The sequence below is a fragment of the Diorhabda sublineata genome, chromosome 10, assembly GCF_026230105.1.
Source record: "Diorhabda sublineata isolate icDioSubl1.1 chromosome 10, icDioSubl1.1, whole genome shotgun sequence".
Lineage (NCBI taxonomy): Eukaryota > Metazoa > Arthropoda > Insecta > Coleoptera > Chrysomelidae > Diorhabda > Diorhabda sublineata.
The window spans coordinates 11478408-11495423 of NC_079483.1; the positions used below are offsets into that span (position 1 = coordinate 11478408).

Sequence of the window (17016 nt, forward strand, 5' to 3'; positions counted from 1 at the left end):
ACTTTAGTCAAAAATATTTTTGGTTTTCTTAGAGACATTTTGCCTTTTGCCGCCCGGGTGACATGCACCCCTTGCTACCCGGCACGGCTCGGCCCTGCAAATATGTGTTGTTAGTTTAAGGTAAAATATTATTGAAATAAACCACATATCACGCTTATGTGACTTAATATTTTGAAGAAAATGCTCACATTTTAGGATTTTATGCTCAAAATTAAAGAAAAATGTTTTTTGAATGTGTGAGCATATATTATAAAGAAATTTTTGAAAAAAGTACTCAAATAAAACACTAGAAACATAAGAGAACGAATGGAACATTGATTTTTTCAATAAATCCTATTCTACATTTTTGTGCCATATGCCAAAGCATGGGAACGGACATATTCTATAGGACTACCTTTATTGTCCTTTATTGATTCTCATTCGACGATATGCACGCACAATTTGGTTGATTTTGGTCACCGTTTCCGGAGTTGAAACAGTCACAGGGCGACCTGGGTGCAGGTCATGTTCAGTACTCTCTCGGTCCTCAATAAAGCGCTTACACCACTCAAAACACGCGTACAAGATAGAGAATTGTTCCTATAGGCCTCTCGCAATAATTTATAGCACTCGGTCGGAGCTTTTTTCGATTTAACGATAAATTTGAGATTAATACGTTGCTCCTGTTTTTCGTCACACATGGTTTTCGGCACGAGAAAGAAACACGTTCGTTTCAAACCGCTACTGCACAAATACTATAATAGTGACGGAAACGTGTTTTGGGACGTTCATAGACAAGATATCTAGATACCCAAAGTACTACTCGTTTTTTACCCCACCCGTCTAGGGCGCCCTCTAAGCGTTCAGTCTCGTTATTTAATAGCCAGACCTGGTATACCTTTTATACTCAGTTACCATTTCAGGTTTAAATTTCTTTACTCCCTTTTGTGAAGTTACTTCTGTTATACTTCACATGTGTACTTGAAATCATAAGAACATCTTGTTTACCGTGCCATTTTAAAACTCTTATCTGTCCCTTTCTTTTCCAGATAAGATTACCATTCTTTAGTTTTGTAGATACAACTATTGGAGGATTTCCAATATCAACAATAGCCTCCACCTTTATTTTAATGGTTATGTTTACATCGTCCGTCCGATTCCGAAACCGTGTGACCCAAGTGTGCGCCAGACGTGGTTAGAAATCGTAGTCAAATCGCCTCCCTCGCCTGTGGACCGTCAGGAAATGATTTGCATTCAAACGCAATTAAGTCTATAGCACACATATGTGACTATAGTTTCCGAGAAAAACTATGCGCCTGAAAAAAATATTCCTATTCTTGTCAGCGATCGTAAAACAGGCCCAACAAACAAAGAATTGCTTACTGTTATTAAAGATATAAAGTTAGAGGCCATTTATTATATTGACAAGCTGTGGAAAGAACAGGGCATAGTCTTCTTAGACTACCTCCTTACTATTACATATTTAACCCTATAGAGTTAATATAGGCAAACGTAAAATCAAAATTACGAAAATGTAATCAGTCTCCAGAACTGAATAAAGAGGTTGTAAAACTCGTAAAGAAAGTTCTGGCAGCAGACTGCCAAGAGCTTTGATAAAACTGTGTTGAACATGTTATTAAAGAAAATGATGAGTACGTGGTATCATAATTCAATCAAATGATGACTATAGTTCAGACTTCAGATGATTCTGACTGCCATGATTATCATTATAAAGATACTTTGGAATTGAAATGTTTTTTCTTTTATTTTATTGGCAAAGAATTCTGCTTTGAAATTTCGTTTTCCAGAAAAAAAACGAAAGGGCACAAAAAGGGCTCAGTCCACGTCTGGTACCCTGTTTAAACCAAACGCCCTCACAGGTAGGTACATTTTACTCGTCTATTTACGTTTTATAATTCAATATTCAGTTGTAGCAAGTTAACGAGGTATAATAATGATTTTTTCCAAGTTTCATATAGGACGACAATTAAGTGAATCTGTCTTTTTAACGAATACAGAACAAAATTGTCGGCAAGGGTTTTCATAATCTGCAATTGATATTGGAAAAACTTTACCTAATAGTGGTGTTGATACCTTTTGGTACAATACGATATTTGTAACAACCTTTGTCGATCTATGCTTCGACATCCCGACAATATGATACGACACGATAGGATGGTAAAACAAAACAACGTGGTGTGGATGCTACTGTAAGTTGGCGGACGGAACTTGATCGGTACTGGTAACGTAAGCAAGCGATTGGCACGTTGCAAAAAGAAATGAGGGCGGGGTAAGAATATTCCCCTTTTAAAAATTTATATCAGCGCTATTATGAGTGCTAGAGACGTGCGGTAAATTGCAAAATACGGGCGTGTCTAATTATTTAAAAATATACACCCAGCTTCGTTTTCAGAACCATTAACCAAATTTTCACCTATTTCCTGGACTATTACTTGATGATTTTGAAATTATAGTAGATTATAGCGCTCAAATTCATATTTAGATTGCACTTAATTAAGGATGGCGTTAAAAATAGTTAAAAATACAGTCTTGCCAGCTTTCTAGTTTTTCGACAATTTAAAATATACAGAATCGCTCTTGTTTAAGTCAAGCGGACTCCATTAGGTACATAGACTTCTACTCTCGACAAGAGAAACTGAAAAATTTTCACCGAAATTTGTTTATACACATCGTGACAATTTCATTTACGTTATGTTATTTCAATTGTATTGGAAAAATGTTTGCGATGATTGCAGCTACGAAATTTTTTTATGATTTAAATAATTAATTTAAAATTATTCCGCAAGTATAAATTCTAATAGCGCCTTGTGAAAATTCCATAGAAGTACATTCAATTCTTGTAAACCGTATTAAAATAATTAATAACAAATTATTCTTGGATTAATTACATTACATGGCACTCTCAAAATTACCTTAAATATCTGGTTATTATTAAAAAAATAATATATATCACAGATGCGTTATTTGAATATGTTCCGTTGCTTAGAGCGCTTGCGTGACAGCTCGTATCTTCCGGTTCCAAATCTATTATCGGAATTCGATTACCACTACTAGTGTCTATACACGTAGATTCTTTTATAATTTCGTTCATGTTGATTACTTCCTCTACTGGGGAATTATGGAACTGCAAACTTTCTCTCATCCATCTTCTTAACCAATGACTAAGCCAAGAAAGGTGACAACCGCAACGAAAAGGGTTGTTTGATAATAGCAATCCTCCTGTAATACGAACAATGAACTAATCAAACATCTATCAAGTATTTACATTTCTATTACAAATTAGCGACAAAAAGAAAAAATTCATAAAGCAAGTTGAATAACTTAATTCACAACTTTGGAAAAACTATTTATTAACATAAAATATGAATAAATAAAGTGGTTTCAAATAATCTGACTACCCGTCGTCACGCCACATTAAGAAAATAAGTAATTTGGTAAGTAAATGGAACTTCAAGTGTCTAAGGCACATGTGGATCCGCTTATGAAGACATTGAAAACGATCAGTCTACAATAAATCTTATAATACACAACGAATACAATAGTAAGTAGGTAGATTCATGATTATTCGTGGTACAGTAATATTAGACAGAAATTAGGTGAATGGAGCCAAAAATAAGAAATATATTGTATAACTTAATTTATGGTTAACAGATCTTAAATGGTTCCAATCAGGAGTGGTGAAATAATTAGCATGATATAATATTTGAATATTATTTTGAAAATACTGGGTTTCAGTTATTCAAGTTATATTTCTTGAGAGTCGCTTGTACGACTAAACAAAAAAAAAACAAATTTTCATCTATCCCTAAAAAGTTCAATGATCTAGTTCGTGATTTAGATCTTTCTTTATAGCAATGGAAACTTTTGCAAAAAAATGCAAACTTTTCCAAGTTTCAGAATAGGCAGTCTATTTTTCTCAAAGGAAAATGGCTTAGTTTGCTGTCATGATATTCCAGGTTTACTGAATGAATTATACAGGGTGAATCATGAGGAAATTTATATACTTTCACCACATGTAGAGCCCTACAGGGAAGATATCATGAGACTACTAAAAAGTGTCAACTTCTCCTTATTGTCACTTTGTATTATCTCTAAGTTTTATATTATCTCTAAGAGATTTTAGACAAAAATCGCAGTGCGGGATTATTTAAGATTAATATTAAAATGAATTAATTGAAAAGTCAAAAGTGTTAATGTGTATTGAACGAGAAATTCAACCTTCGTTTATGTGTAGGAAATCGGGGGTAGAAAAGCTTTTCATGGGACCCGAACCCTTCATTGGTATCAGACTCTTCTGGGAAACTATATCCAAAGTAGATCTGCTCAATGATGATTAGTTCCATCGGGGCACAGTCGCCTCAACAAACACCCGAAGAACTATATCCACATTCTCTCGAAGTGTGAAACTTTAAGGAACTTCAGAGCACTACACTTGAGAGCGCTTGAAATAGAAGACGAAGATCTCTGGCAGTTGAAGCCATCCCGCATTCTAGACTTCTTAAAAAGAGTGGGATTAACGGATCAGTGTAAACACTGGGTTTTCCACTATCGCAGCAAGAAATTGGGTCCTTTAGGTCCCAGTGTATACGAGACCCCAAATCTATATATACATATGTGTAGAAGAATATATATTTATATTTCTTCTTCTTTTTCGTCATGTACTATTGTGTTACCTTTTGTTACTTTTGTTCGAAATCAGTTTTCGACCACAGAATATGACGACATCATTTTTGTCAATGGGTTTTGCTGTAAAGGTCATTGTAGAACTGCTACTAGAGAATATCACAGATTTCCTGATCGTCGAAACCCCAGTTATCCAACATTTCGGTTAGTTGTTATTGTCCTTTTCCTAATGGACGAACGCGATAATTATGAACCCTACAATAAGCACTTGACAAGAAAGTTGAGAGCTCAATGTTACTCAATCAAAAAAATTATAGTCTTCCAAAAAAAAAATCATCTGTACACATATCATATTCAAAAGGTTCAGCGACTACATCCTAATGATGGAATCCGTGAGTTGTAGATGGTACTAAAAGTCATCGACCAACGCTGTACAGGACACTATCTACAGATGAAACTCAATTTACAAGAAACGAAATAAATTATTCAATAAGTAGGTTCTCACTTTTTTGATAGTCTTTTGATTCGACTTTCTACAAAATATTTTGCCGAATCTGCCTGACAAAGCAAAGATTGTTATGCAAGAGATGTATTTTCAGTAAGATGGAGCATCTCTCTAGGACGTGAAGGTCCTTTACTGGCCCTCAAGTTCCCGTGATTTCAACCCCATTGATTAACATATCTGGGGACGACGGAAGCTTCCAGTTTATACAGAAAGTATCAATAATTGACAATATTTAAGGGTGCCTTCAGATAATAAATTAAAAGTTTTGGACAAGAGTACACCTACAAGCTGCAAAGTGTATGGTACTTGAAAAAGAATAATTTAGGGAGGGGCTTGAATCATTTCTTAATTACCAAAGCGTGTTGTGGGTAAAAAAAGACAAATCCTTTATTCAATTGTCCAAGTGATTTGTGACAAATTTCGACAATGGGATGCATTTGTAGAAGGCATAAATCTTTGCTATTTTCTTCTCTCACTGTATTTTTTGTTTCTTCAAGTTTTTACGTAACTCTGTAGCTTCGTCAGTCTCTTTATTCAATAGCCATAAACCATATATTATTCTATTTTTATTAGGAAAGGGAAAGATGATATCTCGATTTAATTTCAATTGGCAAGTGATTGTGCATTTCTTGCATTGTAAAATATTGAGTCCTTAACTAATTTTGAACATGGAGTAGGTAGGTAAAGGTCGTGCTCTGCGTTCTCAAGTAGAAAGCTGTCTCAAATTGGAGAAGCGTGCTTACGAATTAGGCAAATAAATTCAAAGATGAATAATGAAGGAAGAGTCAGAATTTTTAAACTTTAAAGAAGTCCTTGCAGTGAGCCCTGCTGTTATAAGTAAATATCTAACAGCTCTCTTTTGTAGTTTGCTAAAATTGAGACACACTTCGCGAACCCCAGAAGGGAAGGGCATATCGGAGAAGCGACTCAATAAGGGCATAATAGATTGTTATTTGGAAATAAAAATTATACTCACCAGAAATTAAAGTAGTACCAACTGATTTCCATCTGCTAGAGTTTCCATAAAAGATATCCGGATGTAGATGTGTTAACATATTATTTTTAAAACTAAGAGTTAAATGTGCGATTTTGAACATGTTAGAACATAAACCAGACGGTAGATCTTCTATCTGCGTTCCATGAATTTCAATTAACAATTCTGGATTTTTAGTGAATCTCGCGAAAGCATCCTTATTCACAAACTTGAGATTTTTTCCTGTTATTTCTAAATGTCTTAACTTCCTGTTAGTTATACAAAGTAATTGATCAGTTAATTCAGTTTCCGTAAAATATATTTTCAATACTCTTAATTGATCGATGTTCGAAAGCATTTGGCACATCTCTTCAGGAAAAGATTCAATTTTCGGCCACGTTTGCATCGACAATTTCGAAAGTATTCTAATCTGCGAAATAGCTTTACTTTCAAATTTAGTCAGATAATGCAAATGTTGTATATTAAGTTCTTGTAGATTATGAAGATTTACAAAACTGTCTAATGTTAATTCCTTGATCGGATTAAAGGATAAATCTAATGTTTTCATACTAGGAAGATGAACCCACAAGTGTGAAGGTATTTGTATTAAATCGTTGTGACTTAAATCTAGAATTTTTAATTTAGTTAATTGTTGTACTGAAATTTTCTCTATAATTTGAATGTTATTATAAGATAAATTTAGAGAAATTAAATTCGGTAATGGAAAATGCGGCGGGGTCATCATACCGGTGTTGGCTAAATTTAAAAAGCGTAACGTTTGCGCATAGTGAAACAGCTCTTTAAAATTTGATCTTAAAGGATTAGAACTTAAATCGAGTGTATGTAGAAGTCCTAAGCTAGTAAAAACATTATCAGGTAGTATAGTTAACTTATTATTCGCTAAATTCAAATATTGCAATAAGGTAATATCTGGAAAAGTAGTTATATCAATGTGTTCAATGTTATTTGATCTCATGGAAATGTATCTCAAAGAAATACCAATATCAGAAAGACTTGTACTTGGTACTAATGAAAAAGTGTTGAAACTTAAATCTAGCATTTCGACGTGAGTACTTTTAAAAATTTCTTTCGGTAGATAACTTAAATGATTACCGCTTAAATTGAGAATTCTTAGTTGGGACATATTAGCAAATTGTCCAATATGTAATTGATTTATAAAGTTTTTAGATAAATCTAAAGACTGTAGATTTTGTAGACCGAAAAACGCTTTTTTTTCAACTAGTTTTATTTTATTTTGTTGAAGACTTAAATATTCTAAAGACGTAAGATGCATAAAAGTGTTTTGATCGAGAGTAACTATAACATTATGATCTAAATGAAGTTTTCTTAAAGCAGACGTTCTTTCAATACAAACAGGAACTTTTTCCAAATTATTAAATCGGAAATCTAAAACTTGGACATTCAAAAATCTAGAATCCGAATTGCAAGATACAATTTCGTTTCTACTGAGATTCAGTTGTAGCGTACCGGATATGTTCGTGAAAAAATTAAAGAAAACTTCCTTCAATAAATTATTATTCAGATCAATTTTTTCCATACGTTGTAAATTTGTGAAAGCATCAGGACTAATGTCAGTTAACTCATTATGTGATAGAATGATAGTAGTTAGTTTTGGTAGGTTAAAAAAAGCATTTTTTCGTATATATCTTATTTTATTATTACACAAAAATATAATTTCTAAATTAGCTAACGATCGAAAAGTATCTGCTTCTATCACAGTTAATTCATTGTGCGACAATCGAATATCCTGTAATTTACCGTGTACGTTAGATTTAAAAAAAGTTTTTGGAAGTTTTCTAATTTTATTAAATTCCAAATTTAGATATACTAATTCTGATAATAGCAACGATGAAGGATATATAACATCGATATTATTATGATCCAAACACAACCATTTTAAATTTTTTAATCTATCGAATATTTCATAATTTAATTTAACATTATCTAAACTAAATGACATTTCTAAACTTTCTAAATTCTCCAAGCCTCTAAAAACATCTTTATCGATGTATCTGAGAGGATTGAAACTCAAACTTAGTTCCTTTAATTCCGTTAGAGAACTGAAAACGTCACTTTCTAATGTGTTTAATCTATTATTGGCCAAAATTAAACTTTTTATTGTTGATGCCCAATTTTGAAATGTATTATCTTGTATACTAAATATTTCGTTAAAAGCGATGTTAAAATGAGATAGTTTTGTACAGTTTTGTAGAGCTTCATAAGGTATCTGTGATAGTTGATTCCCACTTAAACTAACAGCTCTTAGATTATGAGAAAAATTATCAAAAGCTGTTGGATCGATATCTCTTAATACGTTGGACGATAAATATAGATATTTGAGCGAGTTTAATCTTCTTAGACCTTGAGGAATTCGTTGTAAGTTATTATGGTCCAGATCTAGGTATTCTAATGAATGTGTGATACCATTGAAAGCATCTAAATCCATTTTTTCTATAGAATTATAAGATAAAATGATCCTGCCAGTGTTGAGACCGGAAAAACAGTTATCTGTTAACATTCTAAAATCATTGAAAGCCAGATTAATGTCTCTGATATGCAACGAATTGTTAAATACGTATAGTGGTAACGTACTTATGAAATTTTCTGCTAGATCTATTTTTTCCATGTATACCAAATTAGGGAAAGTGTATTGTGGAATCAGTCTTATATGATTACCCCGTAGGTACAACCACTGGAGAAACGGTGAATGTGCAATCACTTCCGATGGGAAATGTTGTATTAAATTATATGAAAGACTAGCTGTTTTCAAACAACTTGGTAATGAGTTTTTGGGGATATCCAATATTCTGTTTCCGTCGAGGTTCAACCATATTAGTGATTTGAACTGTCGGAGGCTTTGTTGATGCATGGTCTCATTTGGAATTGAAGTTATGTCGTTTTCGCCGAGGAATAATGTTGAAACTGACGTTTTCATGTGAGACCAGGCACCGACAATGGAAGTAATCTGGTTTCTGAAAATAAATATTGTGAAATCAACGATAGATAATAAGAAGTCATAATTTAAAAACTTTTTAATTTTATCTGATGAATTTATACAGCTTTGTTTGATTTCATTTCAAACTTACAGCATTGACAATTTGTTGTCTCTCTGCATGATAGTTTCTGAGTGAAGGGTCAAGTTCTATAATACCGCGTATTTGTAAGAAATATCTTTTAGATCCTTCTAATTGCGGAAGACAACGTCAAGCTGTCAAAAGAGTACCCAATTTATTTTCAGTGACGGGATTCACTAACGGACAAACTATCAAGGAAGCAAAAGGACTTTTCGGAAACTATGATCGGGTTATAACGAGCAAGTGCGGAAATAAACAACGTTCATTCTTGGTCAGGATCGAGTTAATCACGGGCTATGTGGTGGTATCCTTACCTTCACGTCTAACCGCAGACGATAACGGCAACATCAAAGTATCGAAATAAGAGGTGTATTAAGAGAAAGGTGAAAAAGTGAGGTAAGGCGATTAAGGCAACATCAACGGCGTACGTGTTTTGTTAATAATGGCAGGTGGGACATATTGTTCTGATGATAATGGTCCAGCAACGAACAAGTGACATTCGGGAATTGGCGTAAACTTTGTTAATAACGGCTAGATTGGTAGCAAATCACGACTTTATGTAGATAAGGAGATATGAAGTGCGGGAAACATTGGATGAGAAAGTTTATACCAATGCCTTAATGTCGCTAATTAACAAAGCACGTACGTATATCACACCCCGTATTTCTATATTGCCGTTATCGCCTTACAAAACACTCACTTTCCTGATCTATTATCAAACCTGTATCAACCCTGCCAATAACAACAAAAAACGTACGTATATCACACCCTTTATATATATTTCGATATCGCCTTATAAAACATGTACATATACCAATTTTTTTTCAACACTTTCGATACTTCGATGTTGCCGGTCAACACTTTTGCTATCAACCCTGTCATTATTAACTGCAGCTAGACGTAACGATAAGGATATTGCGACGTAACCTATGAACGTCACTTCCGTTCCAGAACTAGCCTAGAGCATCTACTATTGCCAATTTTAAAACTTCCGGAAAACTTTCCAAGTAAAAATACCCAATGTCTGTACTACTTAAAATATCTTGTTAGTTTTAAACTTTAGGGCAAAATCCGTGCTAGGGGTAAATGGTTGATAACTGCTCTTGAATTATTATTAAACATCTAGAATCTTTTATACAACTAAATGTATATCTTGGAAGAATTAACACACCAAAAAGTAATGGAATCAGAAGTTCTAGTGGATGATGTTTTAAATTTGAAATTTCCACCGAAAAGTGAACGCGACGTTCGGAAATTGTGATCGCAATCAGCTGATAGGTGATCTACCTGAAACCGGGTTATAGTTTCTGAAAATCTCGAGGAAAAGAATACAAAAAATATTCTATAATATAACGAGCAAAAACTAGGATTATTGATTCCAAATAATCACTATTACTTTTAGCAATAATGTAGTTATAACTTTTTGTTCTTGACAGATACTTAGTTCTGTTAATTTAATAGACTATTTAGCTTAAAATTTCACTCACCCGTGTAAATTGATCCATTGCAAATTCCTAATATCTTTGAGCGCCACAAGAGGAATACTGTCCAGCTTATTGTAACTGAGATCTAATGATGTGAGACTTTTCCATAAAGAACTAGGAACAATAGGATTGATTAATAAATATTCAATGATGTATAAAACAAGATGTACAATTATTAGAGGCTTTAGAAATAGTATTAGTTTGTAGAAAAATGACTTAAAATCGTTTAAAGTACTGAATATATAATGTTCACCACAACTACTATATCAACATTTACAATTACACTGTCTAACCAAGATATCGTCTTCAGAGACCAAATACCGAACTCTTTAGGGGTAGTAATAAACAGTGTGTTCAGTATGAATATCACCAATGGTTCTAGAAGTTTCAATTATCGACGTATCAGAATATATTAATATATTTTAAAAAAATAATTAAATCGGAAAAAGATAATAAAAAACAAGAAAGGTTCACCCATATAAGTGGAAGTTGTTCCATCCAAGAAAGACACACTGACAACGATTTTTCTATCCTCCGAGGTGTCAGCTCGGTTGTGCGCATTTTCAAGCATGCGCAACTTTTACGAGGTATTTGGAACGAGAGAGAAAAAAGTATATTGTCGTTACCTTAATAGTGGGACATTCCTTCCCATTTAAACTGTACATATAGAAGTATCTGTCTCTCGCTACACGATAGTTGAAATAAAAACTTATTATTCTCCTCCTTTGTCTTTTCACCACTAGAAACTTCAATTTCATAGCGATTCAATCAGAATTAGGATATCTACCGAATTGTCAAAATCAGTTGACGCTCATTTAAAAATGGCCGCCGTAGGGTGAATAAATGTTATTTATTGGTTTTCAAACTTCATTATTTTCAGTTTTATTGCGAAAGTATACGACAATGTATACATTGGAAACTGGTGCCAAATGAGCAGAAGTTTGACTAAAGCTCTTCCTTCTTCTTCCTACTTCATTTTAGGCAGATTGCCTGTTCATTTTTCGCAACATGCCTATTGTCTCAATTGATGGTAAGATTATCACTCCAGTGGTGAGATATCTTGTGCTATCCTTACTATTCTTTCCTCGCTCGTTCTACTTATGTATTCGTCCCATTCGCGCTTTCTGCTCACAACCCATCCGTTAATATTTTCCACTCTGCATTTTTGCCTTATGTCGTCGCTACGTTCCCTGTCTAGGAGGGTTTTTCCAGTAATTTTTCGTAGGACTTTCATTTCGCTTGTTTCCAGGAGCCTTTTTGTTTTTGCTGTATCAGGCCGAGTTTCTGCTGTGTACGTAATTATGGGTCTGATTACAGTTTTGTAGGTTCTTAGCTTGGCCTCAATACTTATGTATTTGTCTTTCCATATAGTGTCGTTCAGACATGTCTCAATATCACCATATCCGGATAGTTCTATATTCAGATATTTGAATTTCATTTCTTGCTGGACTATTTTGTCGTTTACGACCACCTTGCATCCAAGATGTATTTTTGATGTTGTCAGGCTTTTTATTTTGGAGGCAGAAACCAACATATTTAGAGATTTTGCTGTGCAATTAAAGCAATATAGCAGCTTTTGGAGGTCGTCTTCGTTTTCTGTAACCAGTATCGTCAGCATAGCCCAGGATTGTAATATTGCAGTCACCCATTTTGTATCAGTACAATCTGCATACTTGCTTTATTATTTCACTCATAAATTTGTTGAAAACAAGTGTACTTAGTGAGTCACCTTGTTGTATCCCTCTTTCCACGGGGATTGGTTCGGTGAACTCTCCGTCGATATTGGCCTGGATTTTGTTCGCGCTTTATAGATTCTCTATGACTTTGATTAAGGTATGGGGTACTTGAAACTCGACACAATAATTATGAATATAGCACGCTCATGACACAAACAAATGCACAATACCTTCACAATCACTACTAGGCAGTACAATTAAAATCCTCCAACAGTATCGCTTCGATTACTCGACTCAACTGACTCATGTCGTGCCAACGCCCTCGTTTTATATGGTTGAGGAAGGTCCTGGTCTAGGCTCAAAGCGCGTGGAAGATTCTATTGTTCTCGACAAAAATAATAGGATATTTCCGCTTGCTGCTAAGAGATGGCGATACTTATAAATATCTGAAAACTTGAGAGTACGGGTATTTAAAACATCCGTAGAGGAATCGATTGAAGTCTAAAAGCTCTAAGAAACATGATTTCTGTGACACATTGCGATCGCGGGCCTTATTGATACGGCACAGGGGCCGGAAGCGGCCTGCGGGCCATATCTTTAACATGACTGGTCTATTGTGAAATGTATCACAATGCGTTAACGTGATGCCACATTACCTGCGAATATTGACTGATTCAAGAATTGTGATGTACCAGCCTGATGTAACAGTGAGTTGATCTTCAAGTTTAATGGCACTTAGAAAAAGCTTTCTGTTGTACGTTTTGACAACCAAGTTATCGTTTTTAGAGACTGAAGGTAAACTGACCTGATACTCCGTTCGGACATCTTCAGGGTTCCTGCTCACTGCTTATTGTCAGGATGGTTGACAACAATTCTTAGTAATTCTATGACTAATGTAGGATACGTATAAAAAATGGAAAAGTTATTACAAAACACTGTTATTGTGTTTTTTAAGTTAAAGAATTTTTATGAAAATATATAAAATATCTAATTTCCTTTACAGGGTTTCTCTTACTCTTACTCTTACTCCGAGATAAAATATACTGTCATATATGACTAACTATATGACTATTATCTTGTAATATTTCACTTGAAAAACCCCACAATGTATATGGTATAATTATGTTGAATGTTTTTTGGGGAAACGATATTATTAGTCACGCAAATTTTCATGCAAAAACAAACCTTGCACTTCCAAGAAGCTTCAGGCATATAATTAATGTAATGATACATATTATAGAACCTACAGAAGGAAATCATGATAATAATAATTGGATATACTTTGTAGTTGTATAGCTTTTATTGAAATATTAATATACCACTTTGATATTCAGAATCAACTCTAGTCTATTCCATTTTTTCTAGAAAATACTTGAAATGTCGTTGCAGTTTTCATCTACTGGTATAAATGTGATTTTATTAGAAAACAGGTTGTAATTTGCAGGTATATTACGTACTAACCTGGAAAAGTGATATTTAAATGAAATAAGATGCAATTATTTTTTAATATTTACAGTTTGCTAGGTTGAGAAAAGGCCTTCTGTATCAGACTTCTGTATTATCGCTCAATAACACAGGTCTGCACAAAATTTGTGATGAGGATATTTTAAATGGTTGAGCTCAGTTTTAACGAGGGCATAAATCGAAATTTTTCAATAAACGCGCGAAAAATTTAGTGTCGTATAAGTGGCTGCACTGGAGAACAGCCGGGACCGCGTAACCTCGCTGGTCAAAGATAATGTAAAATCCGCGGAAATATATCGAAAATAATTCGGGAATAAGTACATCTCCAAAACTCGAATTTTAAAACCTTCTCTAGTTTTCTTTTTAGTACTGACTAATACTTCAAATCGTGCGGTATCAACGCAGCGATCATCGTTTCACAGAAACTGAAGGTTGGGTCAACAACCCTCCGTAGGTACTACTGGTCAGGGGTGGTTACTAAAAGAGCTGTGCAGCCTTGCGGTAATCTCCTACCTACCAAGTGCTTCCTGTCCGTGCTTAGAAGAAAGAATGATTTGTGGAAGATGAACCACACGTCAGATGTACCGATGGCTCATTAAGGAAACCCGATTTCGTTTTCCACATGGGTTCCAGAGCCGTAGTGTGTGATGTTCCCGTCTGCTGCGAAGGACCTAGCACCTTATCCCTAGCTGCTCTACACAATGGCGTCATATAAAGCGAAACACGTTTCCTAAGGGTCATGGTAGCCCGATATCATTGAACACCTCATACCTTGATTCAATCCTACATGTCTTTAGGTTTATTCTACTTCCGAGTCTTAATTAGTAAACAAGTAAATTTTTTGTGAAGAATCTAGAGCTACTTTAGTTTTGTGTTTGGTAATTGATATAAATTGCTTTAAAACAAACCAAATGTTTTTGTTTGTGGACATATTTTGAAAAAATTTGAAAGGCCAATCGTTAAATATTTAAATACTATTGGAACAGTAGAAATTCTTCTAGTAATTGCTGTGGAACAAATTAGATTAGTAACTAGATATCACTGTATCTTCAAGTTTATTTTGCTACCTAAACAATCACCAAATTTAACTAGTGATATTTCCTCAATGTTAATTCTTTTATAATAATGTTTCGTGCTCACTTGGGACAAAACTACCTATTTCTCTGAAAGCCAAAGGACTAAACAAACTCATTTGCATATGTTTCAACAATAATCAAACGTAAAAGTCTGTTTATTTACAACCCTCATTAGAGTCCATTCTTTCAACAAGCGAAGCAGTACAACCATAAAATATAAATGAGGCTTAAACTTTGAAATCTATGCTCAGGGACAGGAAAACACTGTAATTGTTTTGTGAATAATGTTTGGAAATTTAAATATTACATTTATACGTTACAAAAAGTTAAGTTGGATTAAATAACTCACCATATTTAAAATGAGTTAAGGTCATCTTCTCTTGATTCATTATCGGTTTTAATACCACAATTTAGAGTGTGAATAATATTTTCAACGAGGACTTTGCGGGTCCAAAGAATAAAGAAATCGACGAGTCATTGGCGTATGGTCAAAGTTATTAGTAGAGAGAGAAATATTTTTTTGGCAAAAAATTGTTTGTAATTTGTAAACATGAGCTTTTAAAAACTAAAATAAACTAAAGAAACTAAATAAAGATACAAACAGAATTAAATTTCAATATACAGAAGAAGACCACAATGAGACCATAGCAAAATTAAACCAGTAGGTAACATCTCCGGAATTAGATATTATTATTAGAATTGGAGTCGTTTACAGAAGCATTTTCCAGTAAATATGTCCTTAAATTATTGCGGAATGCGGGAAAAGATCATATCGATTTTACTTCAATTGTGTATCTTTTTGTATTGTAAAATATTGAGCCCTTCACTAATTCTGAACGTGGAATAGGTATGTAAAGGTCGTGCTCTGCGTTCTTGAGTGCAATGACCTTTCTGAAATTGGAGACGTGCCCTTGGAGTGAGCCCTGCTGTTTAGTCCGAGTAAATATCTAACAGCTCTCTATTGTGTTTGAAGATTCGGTCAAACTAAGTCGCACCCGACGTACTCTAGAAGAAGAGGACATTTTGGAGATGCAGCTCGATAAGGGCATAATAAACTGTTAAGGAAGCGGATAAGTTCAGTTCTTTGGAAACTACTCTCAGCGCAAAACAATAGGAAACTTAATTTTTTATAAAGAATAAAAGACAAAACCAATTTGAATAATTTTGATGATACCAGATGAAAGTTACCTTTATTCTTGATTAAGTAGTCTATGTCTTCAGATTTATCAGTTGTATCATCGCCTAGGTGATAATTTCAATGCAATTATCAAGATTCTACATAAACTAACCTTCTACCACATATGTTTGATTCATTTTATCCAGGAATGTTAGATTACATTGTAGAGGGCACTACTAAGTCGATATTTTACGTCACTTAATTTTAAAATGGAGGGTGTGAGAAACAAAACATTGAAAGAAAAATCTATTCATATGAGGATAGAAAGCGCATTGGTAGAGCGCCAAAAGATTGGGTATAATTACACCAATATAGAAAAAAGGAGACACAAGAAACTGTAACAATTCTAGAGGCATCACATTACTAAGCAAAGTCAGCAAGTTATATACTAGAATAATACAAAACATGCTAAGAGACCATCTAAAAAGAACCACAACAAGGATTTAGAACGGAGGAACAACAGAACAGTTTCTAACCAAAAAGAAAATACTAAAACGTTTGATTTTATTAACCTATATCGATGGTTGCTACTTAAGTTTGGAGATATGGCAACACTGATGTGAATATGTGAATATACTTAGAACGTGCTGTCATGCGAGTGCTATTTGAGTTGTTTACAGATACTTCAAATATTTCAACAATTATGCGATGATTTTCTATGGCTTTTGACGTTGATTAAATGAACAGCAGTGTACTGATCAAGTCGCTTCGATTTTTCGTGATGGTGATATTCGGATGTTGGTTACACTCCCATACATTCAATATTACATGAAAATTAGGCTGTCAAAATGTCAAAATACAAAAAACTCGACTGGATGGGTCTCTCAAGACAAACCAAATCCAACAAAAGTTGTTCAGGCACGAAACACTGTGAAGCAAATCGTCGCCTGTTTTTTCGGAATAACAGTACTTGTCGCCACCGTTCTATTAGAGCAACGTACTC

The 17016-nt window shown here is 34.1% G+C and overlaps 1 protein-coding gene across 1 annotated transcript in view; it reads right to left on the minus strand.

Moving 5' to 3' along the window:
- Positions 1-1018: 1018 nt before the first annotated feature.
- Positions 1019-17016, minus strand: part of LOC130449502 (chaoptin-like) — a 66745-nt gene continuing 50747 nt past the window's right edge. Inside the window, exons 4-6 of the mRNA XM_056787381.1 lie at positions 10684-10794; positions 6105-9094; positions 1019-3219 (exon numbers count right to left, since the gene is read on the minus strand). Of these exons, the coding sequence (XP_056643359.1) occupies positions 2909-3219; positions 6105-9094; positions 10684-10794 (3412 nt within the window). The 3' untranslated portion in view covers positions 1019-2908. The remainder of the gene's footprint in view (positions 3220-6104; positions 9095-10683; positions 10795-17016) is intronic.